Below are 23,121 nucleotides of genomic sequence, written 5' to 3'. Positions count from 1 at the left end.
TCATGAACTACTAAATGGTTATCCATATATAGGAAAGAATCTTCCAATATTGATGTGTTTTAGGTTGCTTAAAATTTCTCTTACAATTTCCACAACTCTACTGTAAGACAATGGACTAAAGGAAGCACACATCTGTCTCAATTTTGTTTTAAGCTGTGTCCAAATATTTTGAGTATGGACGTATTGCTGACACGCAAGACCTTGGCTGCTGGTGTGACTGCGCCTCCTTTTCTCTTCCATTGCCTGGGGAATAAGGGGCCTTTGCATTTGAATATTACATTTTGAGCACTTCCTGTTTTTAAAACAACATCTGCATGTTGTGCATCCGAGCTGCAGAGGCTTTAAGCTTACGTCGGCAGTATTGAAAATGCTGATTTTAAAAAGGCGACTGCTCCCACTTTGAGCCCGCTAAACACTGCAGAAGACGCTGGCTTGATGTGGAGTGACCCAAAGCCACCAACTGCAACATTAACGTGAGCGCTGGCTGTGGAAGGGTTAACAAATGTTTGTCCCCAATTACATGGCAAAAGAGAACCAAATGAGGCCGCATTGATAGAATCATGTGGCGAGAAAAGGCCAATTATGCAGCGTAATGCAACACTTTTGGCATTATTTTTTTTTACTATTTTAGACATTTAAAGCACAAAAGTATTAGTCTATCTAAAAGTTTCACCTCATTGTTATTAATTTAACAGCATTCCACAAAACTCAGCTACCACAAGTTAGCACACAAAAATGTTTTGCATTCTGGATTGAGCTTTTTAGAACGAGTTCTCTATCCTTGGAAAGGTTCTGTTGAAATGTGTCTGCTGAAACGCTGCAGTTCCTGCTCTTTGGTTTCCCAGTCACAAATCACATTACCAGCTCTGCTGCCAGGATTGTGTGATGGAAACCAAGGAACAGGAGTAACATTTAATTTAGCTCCTGCAACATTGAAATTCATCCGTCCACTGCCTCAAGAATCTTGGAAGTGCAGGGAAAGCAAATCAAAACAACGTTACACTTGCCAGAATGCCCTCGGCGCTAATAATTCCCAGAATATTTTTGAAAATAATAAACGGACAGGCACTGCCTCGCCTTGGTCTGTAGAAAAAATGCCTACGAGGGATGGACGTCTGGCATCACGCAAGGAAGAAGCCCCCAACGCCCAATATCGTGACGCTAAAAGCATCACTGGCCTACAGTGGATAAACTATCATGGACTTCAAGAGCAGAGACGGGCTTTCGAACAGTAAGCCCTGCGTGCGTTCAAAAAGAGAATTACTGCCTGGCTTCTGTCTCCTGCTTCAGAACGAAGTGGAGCAGGCAGCCTGACCAGGCTTAAATACATAGATTTATTTAGAGATACAATTGCATCTCTAAATAAATATATCTATTTAATATTTGTGCATGGAATCTGTAAGAATTTCAGCAGGGCGGAGCCCCGGAGCCCTAATGGAGAAACCGCCCCTAGATGCAGGCGCTCTTGACATAGGGTCCACGACCACACCCCACCCTGTTTGTTGTAGTACCACATGGCGGTGTTGTTCTCCGTGAGCACCTGCACCAGCCTTCCCTTGATGGAGGATAGAAAGGCTTTCAATGCCAGCTGAATCGCTCGAAGCTAAAACCGACTGGTCTCCAGCAGAATCCGGACTCCACATCAGAGTCTTCTGATCTCTTCATCTCGCAGATGGCCGCCCCAGCCCAGGAGTGACGCATCTGACACTACTGCCAGATCTGATTGGAGAAGGGAGAGGGTTCTGCCACCGTCCTAACTGCGGTTCGTTAACCACCACTGCAGATCTTTTGCAGAGCCCTCCATGATGAAGACCATGCTGGAGAGTTTCTCCTGATGCTGCGCCCACAGGCAGATCACCTGAGTTCTGGTGAAAGTAGTAAGAAAACCCCGGGACCCACAGTGTTGTGAAGAAGTGTGGCCATTAAGCATGCAACGGTACACAGAACACAGAGTATCCAAGTATCCTCAAGAGTATGTGAAGTAAACCCTCCTGTGTTTTGCTTTATTTCTGTTATATAGAAGGGAGATTTCTTGTGATCTTTCTTTAGCTTTTGTGGACTGAAGCTATGGAATACTTAACATGAAATGTTGAGTGATTCCATGTGACTTATGGCTTGAGCAGTGAAAATGCATCTACAGTCAGTTATCCACAGACTGGCAAAGGGAAAGCAACGTGCTTGTCCTGTTCTCAAATACATTTCTCACAACACATGTCCATCAGGTTGGCTTGTGCGTCACCTGAAAAGCCCATTGGCCATACCCAAGCCGGCCTACAAAGGACAACAGAAGATCCCATGGCCCTCACCACCCAGGATGTGCCTGGATCAATTCTGAACATCTCTGCTAAGTTTTCTTTTAAATGGCATGGAAGACTGAGCACCACCACACCGCTGACTCCCAGAGTGCCAGGGGATACCTGGATAGCGGGCTTGTGGCATTCACGGAATGTAGAGCCAGTATCCACAGAGCCCACATTTTTGCTAGACACATCCTCCAACTTTGACTATCTGGCATGCTGTGGAAAATGCTCCATAATTCTGCTTGGAGCAGGAGGATCCTGGCACAACCAGGTTTCCAGGAGAGGGGCGTTTGGACAGAAAATCATGATTCCCAGGCAACAGCCTGCATCAGTGGGCAATCAGCCTTTTAGAGCAGAGGCGGATGTGGGTTTGACCCAAACAGCTTTTATTGGCTCCAATGGGACCTTATTAAATGGAAGGGGCAGTTTCAGAGCAGATGAAGAAGGCTTAAGAATTTCAGTGGGAATGCTGGATTTAGCTCCGAATGTGGGGAGATTTAATTCTATATGTTCACAGCCTTCCCTCAAAAGTGCATTGAAAGAAGAAACCCTCTGACAGGATTCTGGTGTCAACTGGCACTGGGGCGAGTACCCACCGGCAGCAGCCAAGTCAGAGGCCAGAGGTGTGTGCGCCATCATGGTGAACAGGAATTGCTTTGCAAATTCTGGGTAGGTAATAGGAAACACTGGGTTGGACCTGGGAACGGAGCCATGTACGGGACCAGAGCCGGGGATGGAAGAAGTTCTTTACCCCGAGTGATGCCCACCAGCACCAGTGATGCCCACCAGCTCCAGCTCAGAGGAGGTACCAACTGGAGGTGGGATGAGTCATGGAGGCCTATCCCTTGAGTGGGAACAGTGCCTGACACAGTCATCGTCCCATCTTTTGTTCCTCTTGTGTTTCCTCTCCATTTCCTGCAATTACTTTGAAGTCTTACTTGGATAGAGACCTCATGGGCTACCCATGCCAAGCACACTGCTCATTACTCTTACCATGAAGAGTTTGACTCCCACTCCTAAGCAGCCTTTGAGTGCATGAAGATGCACTTGTCTCTTGGCCTAGAGTTGTGCTTTGGCATCAAGCACCAAAAGCAGATCCCATGGGGGTTGGACGTGGACATCGCTCCAGGACATGGCTTAAAGCCTGACTTTTTGTGGGGAGCTATCCATATTTATGGAGTGAATCTCTGGATGGAGTGAATCTCTGGATCTGCCCTGAAGGACACAGAAAAAGGGCATCTATGTGAGGGTCTCTTGAGTGGTGCTCCACGGCTCTAGTGATATCACATCCCTGTGACAACTCATCTCAAGATGAAGCTAGCACCAGCTGCCGACACGGGAAAACTCCTGCAAAGTTTGTGGATCCAGCCTGGGGGTAGGAAACAGATCGAGGGGTTCCATCAGAAAAGACGAGGTGGGCTTCAACCAACGTAGAAAATACATTGGTGAGTATTTCTAGATGATTGCAGGTATCAGAGCCTAATACTAGATTAAATAATATAGAGTGAATTACATACTATAAACCTAGCAATAAAGATGCTGAGCTGTAAGCAAGAGGATAGGGTGCAATAAAGTGTTGGGTGTGGGCAGGGTCAGAGAGTAGGGAGGAGCTAGAGGAAGTTGCCAAGGAGCCATGGTGGGTGCATTTTGGAACAAGAAATAGGTTTTATGAGGGTAGGGGGCGAGGAAGTGGCGCAGCGGACAGAGCTGCAGACTCCAAAGCTGGGGTACGCATCTCAGCGCCGGCTCAACATCCCATAATTCTGGGTCAATCACTTATTCTCCCTGTGTCCATGGACAGCGCCTGGATACCCTCACTGGGGATTAGCTGCACTATACAAATCTACAAACTAGAACTGTATAAGCCACTCCGGCCAAGTTTGCAGGCAACGTTCAGTCCAGCTGGCCCACACTCAATCAAGAAGGGACTCAGAAGGGGAAGGGGAGAGATTTGGCATTGAACAAAAAAGGACGCTACAGCCAAGTGACACTCACCTGAGAATCGTCTCCCCGGTGCAGCAGTCTTCGAAGGGGACACAGAAGCCAACCTCATGGCCCAAGTTGAGGTCCATCTCATCGGCTACACGTAGCACCAAGCTGAGCGCGGCGAGGCTGTGCGGCTGTGTGCAGGCAACCAACCCGTGAATGTACTGCATCGACAAGGCGTACTCGGCACACCACTGCGGAATCTACAAAACAATGAAGAACGTGCCTGAGACTGGGGCAAACTAACGGAGCCTTCACAAGAGAGCACAAGAGAGCCCCCGCCTCCATCAACAACAAGCATTGGATAACACAATCTAGGCTCAAGGTCATAAGGCACAGTTCTGCACTGGGAGCTGAATTATTTGAAACACAACAGCGTATTGTCATTTCACAGCACAAGTCTAGTTAAAGAAGGACTCAAAAAGAATCTTACCAAGTAGTAGGTTAAAAATGATGATACATAACTAGTTCAGGAGAAATAGAGGTGTAAAACCTGCAAGTAGCTGTAGCCTATACATATACATTTTGTTATTTGATATATCTGGATATTGTTCTCCAGAGCAATTCAAATATTAATATTTTTAAAAATCTGAAATTTTAGAACAATTAAAATATATGAAAAGTCGATTTTAAAGAGTAGTCAAAGTCGCTGAATACAACAATACAATTGTACGTCTCGTACATAGATTTCGTTTCACAAACATGTTTTAGAAAAATGCTTCGGTACACTTTGAGAGTAGGCCAAATAAAAACACATTTAAAAATCCTGCATCCTACAATGACCCAAATGACAGATCAATTTAACCTTCCTTTTTAAGTAACCAATAATTATTAACCCAATTGGTAAAACATCAATATGAAAACTAAAAATCGGCGTCCCTTGGGGCCAAGTTTGGCTCTGAAATAAAAACGTAAAAGGATTTGAGCAAACCTGTAAGAAGAGACTAGACTTCATAAACATAACTTCAAATGATCTTCTCTGTTTCTTATAATAATAATAAAGTTTCATGTATTTTTCAAGCAGAACAAAGAGGCGTCAAACGAGGAGGACATATCGTTACTTTAGAATATCCTCTGCGTCTCATGACCTATCGCGGAGTCCATATGACTGCGCGTGAATACTGAACGCCACATGTATGGTGGGAACTGGAGCGTGTGACCGTCGCTGGGAGGTAAGTCGAGCCGAATAGCCTCGAACGAATGCAAGGTCACAGGGATAAAGAGGCTGGTCATAGGGAGGTCCCAACACCTGCCATAGAACCAATGGGTTTAAGAAGGCGTCTACTTCATGAAGGGTCAGTACTGGACTGTGGCAATATAAACCTCAATAAGTCAATTGATGGTTTCCACCATCCTCTCCGTTTCCATACTCAGTTCCCCTACAGCCTAAACTTAGGCTTCCTACATCTGTAGGCCCTCATTTATGGCGCATCGAGAGAACACACCTGGAGTGCACGCCTATTTCTGTAAGACCCAAGAGGACTAGTTTGTCTACATCTGTGGTTCTTAGCATTTTGACTTCTGTGAACCCCAACTTAATTGTTCCTGGAATCTGGGCACCCCGCTGAATCATTATTGTAATCCGGGGACCCCTACTGAGTCATTACTAGAAGCCAGAGGGCCTTGGTCTAGGCATCTTTGATGTGAACTGCAAAGCAATACACACAAAATACAGAAACAAGCATTCATAAAACTAAAACAATCAATTGTTATTTAATTCTCTAACAAATGTAAAAAAAAAAAAAATCTACATTTTTATTTTAATGGAAAGGTTGAAGCTTTTCAAAATTAATTTGAGGCCTTTCATTGTCCATTCTATAATCTTTTTAATGCATTTGGAATGCTCCCACAAATCAATCTGAGAATGCTGACAATATTTAGCCTCTAATTTGCCAATTACAGAATGTTTTAAAATGTTCACTCTTCCATTTGGCTTCTTTATTTATATACACGTTATTATTCTGTTAACATATAATTCTTTAAACAGTCGCGGACCCCCCGAGTAGGCGTTGCGGACCCACCGGGCCCACACGTTGAGAACCATTGGTCTACGTGACTGAAAATCAACAAGTAGGACATAGCTCAGGGTGGAGGAAAACATCAGGCAGAGATCAGAAACTTTCGGAGACATGCAGTATAAAAAAAAAACACAGAGAGGCCTAAAAGGCACCTCGTTCAGTTCACTACTCAAAGTGGTTTTGGAAATAAATACTTTCTTCATGCCATTCACAGAATTAATTCAATTATTGGAGAGTAGGGCAATGAGTAAGTTAAGAGCTGGAGGAAATTCCCAGAATTTTACCAAAGGGAACTACCACCTACAGTATCCGGAGCACTAGCGAGGTCGATGGAAACCATATGCCACCTACAGTATCCGGAGCACTAGCGAGGACGATAAAAGCAATATACGACCTACAGTATCCAGAGCACTAGCGAGGTCGATAAAAGCAATATACCACCTACAGTATCCAGAGCACTAGCGAGGACGATAAAAGCAATATACCACCTACAGTATCCAGAGCACTAGCGAGGTCGATAAAAGCAATATACCACCTACAGTATCCAGAGCACTAGCGAGGACGATAAAAGCAATATACGACCTACAGTATCCAGAGCACTAGCGAGGACGATAAAAGCAATATACCACCTACAGTATCCAGAGCACTAGCGAGGACGATAAAAGCAATATACCACCTACAGTATCCAAAGCACTGCAGAGGTCGATGGAAGCAATATACCGCCTATAGTATCCAAAGCACTGCAGAGGTCGATGGAAGCAATATACCGCCTATAGTATCCGGTGCACTAGCAAGGTTGATGGCAGCAATATACCACCTACAGTATCCAGAGCACTGGCGAGGTCGATAAAAGCAATATACCACCTACAGTATCCAAAGCACTGCAGAGGTCGATGGAAGCAATATACCGCCTATAGTATCCAAAGCACTGCAGAGGTCGATGGAAGCAATATACCGCCTATAGTATCCGGTGCACTAGCAAGGTTGATGGCAGCAATATACCACCTACAGTATCCAGAGCACTGGCGAGGTCGATAAAAGCAATATACCACCTACAGTATCCAAAGCACTGCAGAGGTCGATGGAAGCAATATACCGCCTACAGTATCCAGAGCACTGGCGAGGTCGATAAAAGCAATATACCACCTACAGTATCCAGAGCACTAGCGAGGACGATGGAAGCAATATACCACCTACAGTATCCAGAGCACTGGCGAGGTCGATAAAAGCCATATACCACCTACAGTATCCAAAGCACTGCAGAGGTCGATGGAAGCAATATACCGCCTATAGTATCCAAAGCACTGCAGAGGTCGATGGAAGCAATATACCGCCTATAGTATCCGGTGCACTAGCAAGGTTGATGGCAGCAATATACCACCTACAGTATCCAGAGCACTGGCGAGGTCGATAAAAGCAATATACCACCTACAGTATCCAAAGCACTGCAGAGGTCGATGGAAGCAATATACCGCCTACAATATCCAAAGCACTGCAGAGGTCGATGGAAGCAATATACCACCTACAGTATCCAGAGCACTGGCGAGGTCGATAAAAGCAATATACCACCTACAGTATCCAGAGCACTAGCGAGGACGATGGAAGCAATATACCACCTACAGTTTCCAGAGCACTAGCCATGTCGATAGACGCAATATACCACCTACAGTATCCAGAGCACTAGCGAGGACGATGGAAGCCATATACCACCTACAGTATCCAGAGCACTAGCCATGTCGATAGACGCAATATACCACCTACAGTATCCAGAGCACTAGCGAGGACGATGGAAGCCATATACCACCTACAGTATCCAGAGCACTGGCGAGGTCGATAAAAGCAATATACCACCTACAGTATCCAGAGCACTAGCGAGGACGATGGAAGCCATATACCACCTACAGTATCCAGAGCACTGGCGAGGTCGATAAAAGCAATATACCACCTACAGTATCCAGAGCACTAGCGAGGACGATAAAAGCAATATACCACCTACAGTATCCAAAGCACTGCAGAGGTCGATGGAAGCAATATACCGCCTATAGTATCCAAAGCACTGCAGAGGTCGATGGAAGCAATATACCGCCTATAGTATCCGGTGCACTAGCAAGGTTGATGGCAGCAATATACCACCTACAGTATCCAGAGCACTGGCGAGGTCGATAAAAGCAATATACCACCTACAGTATCCAAAGCACTGCAGAGGTCGATGGAAGCAATATACCGCCTACAGTATCCAGAGCACTAGCCATGTCGATAGACGCAATATACCACCTACAGTATCCAGAGCACTAGCGAGGACGATGGAAGCCATATACCACCTACAGTATCCAGAGTACTGGCGAGGTCGATAAAAGCAATATACCACCTACAGTATCCAGAGCACTAGCGAGGACGATAAAAGCAATATACCACCTACAGTATCCAAAGCACTGCAGAGGTCGATGGAAGCAATATACCGCCTATAGTATCCAAAGCACTGCAGAGGTCGATGGAAGCAATATACCGCCTATAGTATCCGGTGCACTAGCAAGGTTGATGGCAGCAATATACCACCTACAGTATCCAGAGCACTGGCGAGGTCGATAAAAGCAATATACCACCTACAGTATCCAAAGCACTGCAGAGGTCGATGGAAGCAATATACCGCCTACAGTATCCAGAGCACTGGCGAGGTCGATAAAAGCAATATACCACCTACAGTATCCAAAGCACTGCAGAGGTCGATGGAAGCAATATACCGCCTATAGTATCCAAAGCACTGCAGAGGTCGATGGAAGCAATATACCACCTATAGTATCCGGTGCACTAGCAAGGTTGATGGCAGCAATATACCACCTACAGTATCCAGAGCACTGGCGAGGTCGATAAAAGCAATATACCACCTACAGTATCCAAAGCACTGCAGAGGTCGATGGAAGCAATATACCGCCTACAGTATCCAGAGCACTGGCGAGGTCGATAAAAGCAATATACCACCTACAGTATCCAAAGCACTGCAGAGGTCGATGGAAGCAATATACCGCCTATAGTATCCAAAGCACTGCAGAGGTCGATGGAAGCAATATACCGCCTATAGTATCCGGTGCACTAGCAAGGTTGATGGCAGCAATATACCACCTACAGTATCCAAAGCACTGCAGAGGTCGATGGAAGCAATATACCGCCTACAGTATCCAGAGCACTGGCGAGGTCGATAAAAGCAATATACCACCTACAGTATCCAAAGCACTGCAGAGGTCGATGGAAGCAATATACCGCCTACAGTATCCAGAGCACTGGCGAGGTCGATAAAAGCAATATACCACCTACAGTATCCAAAGCACTGCAGAGGTCGATGGAAGCAATATACCGCCTACAGTATCCAGAGCACTGGCGAGGTCGATAAAAGCAATATACCACCTACAGTATCCAAAGCACTGCAGAGGTCGATGGAAGCAATATACCGCCTATAGTATCCAAAGCACTGCAGAGGTCGATGGAAGCAATATACCGCCTATAGTATCCGGTGCACTAGCAAGGTTGATGGCAGCAATATACCACCTACAGTATCCAGAGCACTGGCGAGGTCGATAAAAGCAATATACCACCTACAGTATCCAAAGCACTGCAGAGGTCGATGGAAGCAATATACCGCCTACAGTATCCAGAGCACTAGCCATGTCGATAGACGCAATATACCACCTACAGTATCCAGAGCACTAGCGAGGACGATGGAAGCCATATACCACCTACAGTATCCAGAGTACTGGCGAGGTCGATAAAAGCAATATACCACCTACAGTATCCAGAGCACTAGCGAGGACGATAAAAGCAATATACCACCTACAGTATCCAAAGCACTGCAGAGGTCGATGGAAGCAATATACCGCCTATAGTATCCAAAGCACTGCAGAGGTCGATGGAAGCAATATACCGCCTATAGTATCCGGTGCACTAGCAAGGTTGATGGCAGCAATATACCACCTACAGTATCCAGAGCACTGGCGAGGTCGATAAAAGCAATATACCACCTACAGTATCCAAAGCACTGCAGAGGTCGATGGAAGCAATATACCGCCTACAGTATCCAGAGCACTGGCGAGGTCGATAAAAGCAATATACCACCTACAGTATCCAAAGCACTGCAGAGGTCGATGGAAGCAATATACCGCCTATAGTATCCAAAGCACTGCAGAGGTCGATGGAAGCAATATACCACCTATAGTATCCGGTGCACTAGCAAGGTTGATGGCAGCAATATACCACCTACAGTATCCAGAGCACTGGCGAGGTCGATAAAAGCAATATACCACCTACAGTATCCAAAGCACTGCAGAGGTCGATGGAAGCAATATACCGCCTACAGTATCCAGAGCACTGGCGAGGTCGATAAAAGCAATATACCACCTACAGTATCCAAAGCACTGCAGAGGTCGATGGAAGCAATATACCGCCTATAGTATCCAAAGCACTGCAGAGGTCGATGGAAGCAATATACCGCCTATAGTATCCGGTGCACTAGCAAGGTTGATGGCAGCAATATACCACCTACAGTATCCAAAGCACTGCAGAGGTCGATGGAAGCAATATACCGCCTACAGTATCCAGAGCACTGGCGAGGTCGATAAAAGCAATATACCACCTACAGTATCCAAAGCACTGCAGAGGTCGATGGAAGCAATATACCGCCTACAGTATCCAGAGCACTGGCGAGGTCGATAAAAGCAATATACCACCTACAGTATCCAAAGCACTGCAGAGGTCGATGGAAGCAATATACCGCCTACAGTATCCAGAGCACTGGCGAGGTCGATAAAAGCAATATACCACCTACAGTATCCAAAGCACTGCAGATGTCGATGGAAGCAATATACCGCCTACAGTATCCAGAGCACTAGCAAGGTTGATGGCAGCAATATACCACCTACAGTATCCAGAGCACTAGCAAGGTTGATGGCAGCAATATACCGCCTATAGTATCCGGTGCACTAGTGAGGTTGATGGAAGCAATATACCGCCTACAGTATCCAGAGCACTAGCAAGGTTGATGGCAGCAATATACCACCTACAGTATCCAGAGCACTAGCCATGTCGATAGACGCAATATACCACCTACAGTATCCAGAGCACTAGCGAGGACGATGGAAGCCATATACCACCTACAGTATCCAGAGCACTGGCGAGGTCGATAAAAGCCATATACCACCTACAGTATCCAAAGCACTGCAGAGGTCGATGGAAGCAATATACCGCCTACAGTATCCGGAGCACTAGCGAGGTCGATGGAAGCAATATACCACCTACAGTATCCAGAGCACTGGCGAGGTCGATAAAAGCCATATACCACCTACAGTATCCAAAGCACTGCAGAGGTCGATGGAAGCAATATACCGCCTATAGTATCCAAAGCACTGCAGAGGTCGATGGAAGCAATATACCGCCTATAGTATCCGGTGCACTAGTGAGGTTGATGGAAGCAATATACCACCTACAGTATCCAGAGCACTGGCGAGGTCGATAAAAGCCATATACCACCTACAGTATCCAAAGCACTGCAGAGGTCGATGGAAGCAATATACCGCCTATAGTATCCAAAGCACTGCAGAGGTCGATAAAAGCAATATACCACCTACAGTATCCAGAGCACTAGCGAGGACGATGGAAGCAATATACCACCTACAGTATCCAGAGCACTGGCGAGGTCGATAAAAGCAATATACCACCTACAGTATCCAGAGCACTAGCGAGGACGATGGAAGCAATATACCACCTACAGTATCCAAAGCACTGCAGAGGTCGATGGAAGCAATATACCGCCTATAGTATCCAAAGCACTAGCAAGGTTGATGGCAGCAATATACCACCTACAGTATCCAGAGCACTGGCGAGGTCGATAAAAGCAATATACCACCTACAGTATCCAAAGCACTGCAGAGGTCGATGGAAGCAATATACCGCCTATAGTATCCGGTGCACTAGTGAGGTTGATGGAAGCAATATACCACCTACAGTATCCAGAGCACTAGCCATGTCGATAGACGCAATATACCACCTACAGTATCCGGAGAACTGGCGAGGTCGATGGAAGCAGTATACCACCTATAGTATCCGGAGCACTAGCGAGGTCGATGGAAGCAATATACCACGTACAGTATCCGGAGCACTAGCGAGGTTGATGGAAGCATCTATAATATCCGGAGCACTAGATAGGTCTATAGAAGCAATTTACCACCTACAGTATCCGGAGCACTAGCCAGGTCGATGGAAGCAGTATACCACCTACAGTATCCGGAGCACTGGCGAAGTCGATGGAAGCAATATACAATCTACAGTATCCGGAGCACTGGCGAGGTCAATTGAAATATATAGCTTTTGTTTGTTTTGGCCCGCAGATTTTACCACTTTCATACGCAAAATCATGCCCATGTAAGCCTTAATTATCAGATCAAAACCCCCTCTGTTGCAAGGGGATCAAATAGCTTTCTTTCCTCAGCCCCATTACTCAGAAGTATAATTTCACCAGTTTCCTGGAAGCATTCCAGAGGACAAATAGGCAATAGGTTTTTTGTTTCGTATTTGTTGTAAAGAAGAGATTCTGGAATAAGGGAGGCGGACAAACCTTAACATTCTAAGTGAATATGCAAACAGGTAACGCTGAGAAGGTTACTAACGATCAAAAGGTATCAATGTACCATCCAGTACCAAAGGAAACCTTTTAGATTAAATACCACTTGAAAACAATTTAACGTTGATGACACTCGAAAGTATTTCAACAGAAGAGAATAGTTTATAGATGTGAAGCAAAGAGGATCAGAACTTATCAGAAAATAAATGAACACGTGGTCGCTCCGGTGAGGATGGACAACTCTTGCATCCTTTACACCAGTTCTCGTGGAGGCGGATAACATGAGGAGTGTTGTTAAATTGGACGTTGTTGGAGTTACTGCCAGTGAATCGAAAAAAATATTAAAATGTGTCACAACCAGGTGATTCCCAACCAAGAGATTAAAGGAGCACGAGGCAAAAACGGAATGAACACTAAAAGCCTCGTACGTTGAAAAAGAAAGTACGGAGGGTCCTTCACTGAAACTGTAGCACAAAAGTGTCTTATTAAAGAACTAAGGTGCAAAACGCTTTCAGACATAGTCCACTAACAAGAGTTACAGACTGGGCATGGCCCTGCGGAAATAAACAGCTGCCGCTGCAGGGGTTGGGAGGCAAATAGCCGAGCCAGCCAATCAAGAAATCTAAAAATATTTGCCAAACCTGGTATAAGTATCCCTTAGTGCCCCTTAACCTGAACGTGAACTCTTCTACTTTAGTTATGTTGTCCATGCTTTAATCAGCTATTCCACTGCTTGCTACTAATGAATTAATGTCCCCCCCACGTCCCCTAGTCGAAATTACTTTTTAGCCCAAAGTCTTCTCTGAAACAATTTCTCTTCTGTAGTCAGAGAAAGGAACAAAGCTGAAAGTCTCTTTTGGAGTACTCACCCAGGCAATCCCCTCCCCACACACCTTCACCCTGAGGTCACGTACACACACCACCTCCCTGAGGTCACGTACACACACCACCTCCCTGAGTCACGTACACACACCTCCAGCCTGCGGTCAAGTACACACACCACCTCCCTGAGGTCACGTGCACACACCACCTCCCTGAGGTCACGTACACACACCACCTCCCTGAGGTCATGTACACACACCACCTCCCTGAGGTCACGTACACACACCTCCAGCCTGCGGTCACATACACACACCTCCAGCCTGCGGTCACGTACACACACCTCCAGCCTGCGGTCACGTACACACACCTCCAGCCTGCGGTCACGTACACACACCTCCAGCCTGCGGTCACGTACACACACCTCCAGCCTGCGGTCACGTACACACACCTCCACCCTGCGGTCACGTACACACACCTCCACCCTGCGGTCACATACACACACCTCCACCCTGCGGTCACGTACACACACCTCCACCCTGCGGTCACGTACACACACCTCCACCCTGTGGTCAACACACACACACACACCTCCACCCTCATTGGACGGACCACAGCTGCGTTCACTTTACCTACAATAAGACCACAATCTACAACCATCCTCAACCTACCCTACAAAGAAACTGGAACAAAATCACCACCGACCAGATCGCCTCATCGCTTCTTCTAAACCCCCCCGCCCACTCCTCAAACCCCGACCAAGCAGCCATTAACCTCACCCAATGGCTATCCAACAGCGCCGACATCCTAGCACCGTTGAAAAAACGTCAAAGCAAACTAGGCAGCAAAAACGCCTCTTGGTTCAACGATGATCTTAAGAAATCGAAGAAACTCTGTCGTTCCCTCGAGAAGACCTGGAAAAAAGACCCAAACACCACCAACAGGGACGCCTTCAAAAACGCCACCCGCATACACCACCAACTAATCCGATCGGCCAAGAAAGCTGCATTCAAAGACCGACTAGATAACGCCCACAACAGCAAGGAATTATTCAACATCGTCAAAGAATTTACCAACCCATCAGCCAACTCCAACGACATCACCCCATCCCAAGCCCTCTGCGACTCCCTAGCTTCCTTATTCCACAACAAAATCGCAGACATCCACAACAGCTTCGACAACCGACCCGGAGACCAACCCACCCAACCTTCTGCAGGACCTTCACCCCCCTTAAACATCCTCAACGACTGGAACCCAATCTCCACCGAGGACACCATCCGCCTGATGAACTCCATCCACTCAGGATCCCCAACTGACCTATGCCCTCACCACATCTTCAACAAAGCAGACTTCATCATAGCACCACACCTCCGAGATGTCATCAACTGCTCCCTCAACTCCGCCACCTTCCCGGAAAGCTGGAAACACGCAGAACTCAGCGCCCTTCTGAAAAAACCCACAGCTGACCCCACCGAACTCAAAAACTACCGCCCCATCTCGCTTCTCCCATTCCCGGCCAAAGTCATCGAGAAAGCTGTCAACAACCAGCTCGCCACCTTCCTCGAAACCAACAAATCCCTCGACCCCTCACAGTCCGGCTTCCGAGCCAAACACAGCACTGAGACCGCACTTATCGCAGCAACAGACTACATTCAAACTCTACTGGACAAGGGAGACACAGTCGCCCTCATCCTCCTCGACCTCTCCGCAGCCTTCGACACAGTCTGTCATAGCACCCTTCTACAGCGCCTCAGAAACGTCGGAATCCAAGGAAAAGCACTGAAATGGATCACCTCGTTCCTCACCGGAAGAACCCAGAGAGTCCGCCTCCCACCATTCAAGTCAGAGGCCACTGAAGTCATCTGCGGAGTGCCACAAGGATCGTCACTCAGCCCCACCCTCTTCAACGTATACATGAGCCCCCTCGCGACCATCGCTCGCCAACACAATCTCAACATCATCTCCTATGCTGACGACACTCAACTGATCCTCTCACTCAAAGACCCTAACACCGCCAAAACCAACTTACACGAAGGAATGAAAGAAGCAGCCGAATGGATGAAGCACAGCCGTCTGAAACTGAACTCAGACAAAACAGAAGTCCTCATCTAAGGCACCTCCCCCTCCGCCTGGGATGACTCTTGGTGGCCAGAGGCCCTTGGAAAAGCACCCATCTCGACGGACCACGCACGGAACCTGGGCGTCATCCTGGACTCCTCACTCTCGATGACCAGACAAGTCAACGCTGTTTCATCATCTTGCTTCAACATTCTTCGCATGCTCAAAAAAACATTTCGCTGGATCCCCACCGAAACTAGAAAAACGGTCACCCACGCACTGGTCACGAGCCGCCTGGACTACGGAAACACCCTATACGCCGGTACCACCGCAAAACTCCAGAAAAAACTCCAACGCATCCAGAACGCTTCAGCCAGGCTCATACTAGACATCCCGCGTAAAGAACACATATCGGTTCACCTGAAAAAACTCCACTGGCTCCCCGTAAATAAAAGGATTACTTTCCGCCTCCTAACCCACGCACACAAAGCACTCTACGAACTTGGACCCGAATGCCTCAACACACGACTGTCCTTCTACACCCCCTCCCGTCAGCTACGATCCTCCAACCAAGCCCTTGCCACTGTACCTCGCATCAACAAAACCACCATGGGAGGTAGATCCTTCTCCTACCTGGCAGCTAAAACCTGGAACTCACTTCCCGCTCACCTTCACCTTACCCAGAACCACCTAGCATTCAGAAAGCTACTTAAAACTTGGATATTCGACAAATAATTCCCCACCCTTCCTCAAGCGCCTTGAGACCCTATGGGTATGTAGAGCGCTATATAAATTTCTTGACTTGACACCCTGTGGTCACATACACACACCTCCACCCTGCGGTCACATACACACACCTCCACCCTGCGGTCACATACACACACCTCCACCCTGCGGTCACATACACACACCTCCACCCTGCGGTCACATACACACACCTCCACCCTGCATTCACATACACACACCTCCACCCTGAATTCACATACACACACCTCCACCCTGCATTCACGTACACACACCTCCACCCTGAGGTCACGTACACACACCTCCACCCTGAGGTCACGTACACACACCTTCACCCTGAGGTCACGGACACACACCTCCACCCTGAGGTCACGGACACACACCTCCACCCTGAGGTCACGGACACACACCTCCACCCTGAGGTCACGGACACACACCTCCACCCTGAGGTCACGTACACACACCTCCACCCTGAGGTCATGCACAAGCACCTCCGCCATGCGGTCACGTACACACACCTCCAGCCTGCGGTCACGTACACACACCTCCAGCCTGCGGTCACGTACACACACCTCCAGCCTGCGGTCATGTACACACACCTCCAGCCTGCGGTCACGTACACACACCTCCAGCCTGCGGTCACGTACACACACCTCCAGCCTGCGGTCACGTACACACACCTCCAGCCTGCGGTCACGTACACACACCTCCAGCCTGCGGTCATGTACACACACCTCCAGCCTGCGGTCACGTACACACACCTCCAGCCTGCGGTCGCGTACACACACCTCCACCCTGTGGACACACCTCCACCCTGCGGTCACATACACACACCTCCACCCTGCATTCACATACACACACCTCCACCCTGCATTCACATACACACACCTCCACTCTGCATTCACATACACACACCTCCACCCTGCATTCACACACACACACCTCCACCCCGAGGTCACGTACACACACCTCCACCCTGAGGTCACGGACACACACCTCCACCCTGAGGTCACGGACACACACCTTCCCCCTGAGGTCACGGACACACACCTCCACCCTGAGGTCACGGACACACACCTCCACCCTGAGGTCACGGACACACACCTCCACCCTGAGGTCACGGACACACACCTCCACCCTGAGGTCACGGACACACACCTCCACCCTGAGGTCACGTACACACACCTCCACCCTGAGGTCACGTACACACACCTCCACCCTGAGGTCACGTACACACACCTCCACCCTGAGGTCACGTACACAACTCCACCCTGACATCACCCACACCTGCTGACCAGGTTCGAACTCAATGGAGGAGGCATGTTGATCGTACCATTTCTTCATGTCCTCCTGACTGGCCTCAAGATTGGCTTTAGCGATCTCCCGGAATCGCCTGGTCTGGTTGCGGAGGGTCAGGAGGTACTTATAGACGTCTGGAGGGGTTTTCAGGGGGGCCATTTCCCATTCTTCTTTAACTAAGCTGAGAGGCCCTCGGACAGGGTGCCCGTACAGGAGCTCGAAAGGGCTGAAACCGAGGGACTTCTGGGGGACTTCTCGGTAGGCGAAGAGGAGGCATGGGAGGAGCACGTCCCACTGGCGGCGTAGGGGTTCCTCTAGCCCCATAATCATTCCCTTGAGGGTGCGGTTGAACCGCTCGACCAGTCCGTTTCCTTGTGGGTGATAGGGGGTTGTGAATCGGTAGGTGACTCCGCACTGCTGCCAGAGGGATTTCATATATTTCGAAATAAAGTTCGTGCCCCGGTCACTGACGACCTCCCGGGGGAAGCCCACTCGCGAGAAGATTCCCATCAAGGCTCGGCCTACCACTGGTGCTGTCACTGTTCGGAGGGGAATGGCCTCGGGATAGCGGGTGGCGTTGTCCACCAGGACCAGGATGAATCGGTGCCCTTGTGCTGTTCGGGGGTCCAGGGGCCCCACAATGTCTATTCCCACCCGTTCGAATGGGGTGGTGACGACGGGGAATGGCTGTAGGGGTGCCTTGAGTTTTCGGCCGCTCTTTCCGCTGGCCTGGCAGGTGGGGCAGGCCCGGCAGTGGTTGGAAACGTCATTTCTCATCTTGGGCCAGTAAAAGTGAGTCACCAGACGGTTGTAGGTTTTGTCTTGCCCCAGGTGCCCAGCCAGGGGGACATCATGTGCCAAGTTCAACAGGAAGTCTCTGAAGCGGAGGGGCACCACCAGCACCCGACTGGCCCCCAATTCGGCGATTCTCTGCTCGCTGAATAGTAAATCATTGTCCCAGTAGATCCAGTGCGCCCCTGCGGTGTCTCCCGCACTCTGGGCGAGGGCTTGTTGTCGGATACCCTCGAGGGAGGGACAGGTCTTTTGTTCCTGCCGGAATTGTTCTTGGGTGGGCCCCCCCTCTTGACGCCACTGAGCCAGGTCTGGAAGGTCCTGGGGCTGAGCGGGCTCTTCTGGGGCTCGTTCTGCGGGGTCCGTAAGGACGGTGTCTTCCTCTGGAGTGATCGGGGGAGGAGGTGCTGGCCATTCGGGTTCTTCTGGTCTGGGGATGGCACGGGCGGCCATGGACCGGGTTGTTACGCACGCCCAGTCCGGGAGGCCCAACATCCCCAGGTGTTCTCTTCTCTCAACGGCCGCCCACGGGGAACTCTCGAGGTCGTTTCCCAGGAGGCAGTCCACGGGGGCATCATCGCGGACAGTCACTTTTAGCATGCCGGACACTCCTCCCCATTCAAAGGGGACATAGGCCATCCGACACAGGCTCTCAGAGTTGTCGGCCGATCGGACGGGGCAAAGGACGTTTGGCAGGATTTGTTCTGGGGTCACCAGGTGACAGCGGACGGCCGTCACGCTGGCCCCGGTGTCACGCAGGGCTTCGGCCTTGCGTCCATTGATGTTCACCCACTGGCTGTACTTTCTGGTGTTTGCGGGTAGGGGGACCCGCGGGATCATGTCTCTTCCCCCTAGGCAAGCCAGGACCATGGCGGCAGGTTCCCACTCGGGCTGCTCTTGCTCGTATTCTTCATGCTCCTCGGACGTTTGTTCTTCTCCTAGGGCGGCGGCCGCGACCTGGCGGGCCCGGGAGTCTGGTTCTTTGGGCAGTTCGGGTCGCTGGCATAGAGGCCGACCCGCTGGCACCGATGGCAAGTGACATTGGCTCGGAACCCTGGGCGCATCGGAGGGTTCCCCCGCCCAGCCGGGGGCTGGGTGTTGTTGGCGGGAGCTGCCGGGACGGCATCTCTGCCCCGGCCCTGGCCTCCTCCTCCTCGGGGACGATGGTGACCTTGGTTGTTTCGGTTCTGCTCGGTTGGCCCACTCCGGGCCACTCGGGTGCTCTCCCAACGGTCAGCCTCAGCGGCGAGCTGCCGAGGGTCAGTCAATTTACTGTCGAGGAGGTGCTGCCTGAGCTCGACAAAGCAGTTGTTGGAGAGGTGCTCCCATACAATGAGGTTGAAGAGTTGCTCGTATGTGGTTACGCGGCTACCCTTGATCCATCCCTCGAAGGCTCGGCTGAAATAGTTCACATATTCCACCCAAGTTGTACCCGGGATCCGGGTGCAGTCGCGGAACCTCTGGCGGTACATCTCGGGTGTGAGACCATAACGAGTGAGGAGGGCGGCCTTCATGTGATCATAGGACGTCATCTGATGGTCCGGGAGCTGTAGCAGGGCATCGCGGCCTTCATTGACGAACCTCCCCCATAGGCCGGCTCCCCAGTCACTTCGATCGATCCGGTGGGAGGTCATGGCGATCTCATAGGCCTTGAACCACTGTTGTATGTCGTCGTTCCTATAATATTCTCGGACGACATCTTTAGGGATGTGGACTTTCGGTTCTGTAGCGCCCGGGGTGCGCGGTTGCTCGGGCACCCCTAGTTCTTTGTTTTGTTTTCGCAGTTCGATTTCCGCTAGCTTGCGCTCGTGTTCGTATGCCAGTCTTTTCTCTTCGAGTTCTCTTTGTCTTTGCTTTTCTTCCCGCTCTTCTTGGAGCCGTAAGTGTTCCAAGTTCAGTTTTTGTTCTGCTAGTTTCAGCTCTCCGTCCAACTTGAGCCGTGCCAACTCCAATTCGTGGAGTCTGTTTTTTTCTCGCTCTTGGATCTCTTCCCGGGAGAGACCCGCTCTCCTTTCTTCGGGAGAAGTGGTGTTTGTCTCTGGCGCTTCGACGTCTTGGTCCCGGGGTCTGACGGCACCGGTTTCTGCCCAAGATTCTAGGGCGTGTTTGAAATCGTCTTTCGTGCTCAAACCGGTGGTAGCAATGCCTAGTTCTATGCAAAATTGTTTTAGCTCTCGATGGCTGTACTCCTCCAATTTCTCCATCTGGAATTTCTCTGTGGATCCGCTCTCTTTCGTTGACATTGTGGTTTAGTCGTGGGGTGAGTTACTCTCTGTACGGTACGCGTTGGTTCGGATCGCGCCGCTGGCCGCTAATGTTAGACGGGACCTGGAGGGTCGGCCGAGGACAGGGGGAGAGGTCTCTGGGGAGAGCCGTCTCCAGCGATCGTACAGACAAGTAACTTCCCCCCCCCCCCCCACAGATGGACACCACACAAAGATAAGGTTTAACGTTCTTTATAAGCAAATCTTGAAGTACGGTAGTATGGTACAAGGAGGTCTGGACACAGGGGTCCCCTCGGTTCTTAGTCTCTTGGAAGGAAAAGGGGGTAGCGGGACAGTCTTGTTACCAACTGGTAGTGGATGAAATGATGGTAGCTCTCAATCCTCGAGCTCGGCGTTCTAGGAGGTCGGGCCGCGGCAGCGCCAGCAGGTCCCGAGGAGATCGTAGGTGGTACCGGGCCGCGTCAGCGCCAGCAGGTCCCGAGGAGATCGTAGGTGGTACCGGGCCGCGGCCGCGCCAGCAGGTCCCGAGGAGGTCGTAGATGGTAACGGGCCGCGGCAGCGCCAGCAGGTCCCGACGAGGATGATGGTTGCAGAAGGCCGCGGCAGCGCCAGCAGGCAGGACGACAGTTCGCAAGGCAGGGCTGCGGCAGCGCCAACAGTCCGTCAAGGATGAGTTCTTCTAGGTGTCTCTCGACTCCAGGATACAACTGCCTTCCTGCTCTGGAGCTGCCCCAGTTATAGGTCTGGAGCCCTTTGATGTCCGGACCCTCGCACTTGGAGGTCGGGAGGTCCGGGATGAGGGAGTCCAGACACCCAGTAGGGGGGTGGAGCCAGCGCCCGGGGAGGCTGGGGGCGATCGGCACCTGGCGGGGGAGAGCCATCAACGCTCCTCTCTCCCATTGACCTGCCAAGTGGTCCGCTCACCTCCTGGGTGGATGGTGGTGCCGGGATGTCGGGGCCTGGCCAGGCCCAGGGTTAGGGTCGAGCTGAGGCCACGCGACCTCGTGGCGCAGTGTCCAAGATGGCGGCTGGGCCCGGGCAAGGGTACTGGCGGTGGCCCGGGCCAGTGATACCGAGATGTTCGGGGGCAGGTGTCCCGTGTGGGACGGGTCACGGGTGACTTCTGTGGGTAGCTGCTGGAGGGTCGGTGCTCTGGCTCTGTCGTGCCGGGAGGGAGCGAGCCCGTTTCTGGGGCCTGTCCAACACACAAGCACCTCCACCTTGCGGTCACATACAACCACCTCCACCCACTGGTCACGTACCTCCAGCCTGCGGTCATGTACACGCACCTCCACCCTGTGGTCACGTACACACACCTCCAGCCTGCGGTCACGTACACACACCTCCAGCTTGCGGTCACGTACACACACCTCCAGCCTGCGGTCACGTACACACACCTCCAGCCTGCGGTCACGTACACACACCTCCAGCCTGCGGTCACGTACACACACCTCCAGCCTGCGGTCACGTAGACACACCTCCACCCTGAGGTCACGTACACACACCTCCACCCTGCAGTCACGTACACACACCTCCACCCTGCAGTCACGTACACACACCTCCACCCTGCAGTCACGTACACACACCTCCACCCTGCAGTCACGTACACACACCTCCACCCTGAGGTCACGTACACACACCTCCACCCTGAGGTCACGTACACACACCTCCACCCTGTGGTCACGTACACACACCTCCACCCTGAGGTCACGTACACACACCTCCACCCTGAGGTCACGTACACACACCTCCACCCTGAGGTCACGTACACACACACTTCCACCCTGAGGTCACGTACACACACACTTCCACCCTGAGGTCACGTACACACACCTCCACCCTGAGGTCACGTACACACACCTCCACCCCGAGGTCACGTACACACACCTCCACCCTGAGGTCATGTACATGCACCTCCAACCTGAGGTCACGTACACGCACCTCCACCCCGAGGTCACGTACACGCACCTCCAGCCCGAGGTCACGTACACGCACCTCCACCCCGAGGTCACGTACACGCACCTCCACCCCGAGGTCACGTACACGCACCTCCAACCCGAGGTCACGTTCACGCACCTCCACCCCGAGGTCACGTACACGCACCTCCACCCCGAGGTCATGTACATGCACCTCCACCCTGAGGTCTTGTACATGCACCTCCACCCTGCGGTCACGTACACACACCTGCACCCTGCGGTCACGTACACACACCTCCACCCTGCGGTCACGTACACATACCTCCACCCTGCGGTCACGTACACACACCTCCACCC

The 23,121-nt window shown here is 50.7% G+C and overlaps 1 protein-coding gene across 3 annotated transcripts in view; it reads right to left on the bottom strand.

Annotated features, from left to right (window-relative positions):
- LOC147725650 (ATP-dependent RNA helicase homolog DQX1-like) overlaps positions 1–23,121 on the bottom strand; it is a 324,707-nt gene that overhangs the window by 94,434 nt on the left and 207,152 nt on the right. For all 3 annotated transcript variants that reach the window (XM_086964334.1, XM_086964335.1, XM_086964336.1), the window contains exon 3: positions 4,296–4,489. In XM_086964334.1, the coding sequence (XP_086820460.1) occupies positions 4,296–4,489 (194 nt within the window). The remainder of the gene's footprint in view (positions 1–4,295; positions 4,490–23,121) is intronic.

The sequence above is a fragment of the Lissotriton vulgaris genome, chromosome 3_2, assembly GCF_964263255.1.
Source record: "Lissotriton vulgaris chromosome 3_2, aLisVul1.2, whole genome shotgun sequence".
Lineage (NCBI taxonomy): Eukaryota > Metazoa > Chordata > Amphibia > Caudata > Salamandridae > Lissotriton > Lissotriton vulgaris.
Note: the sequence above shows the minus strand (reverse complement) of the source record. Positions and strands in the feature narration are given on the sequence as shown.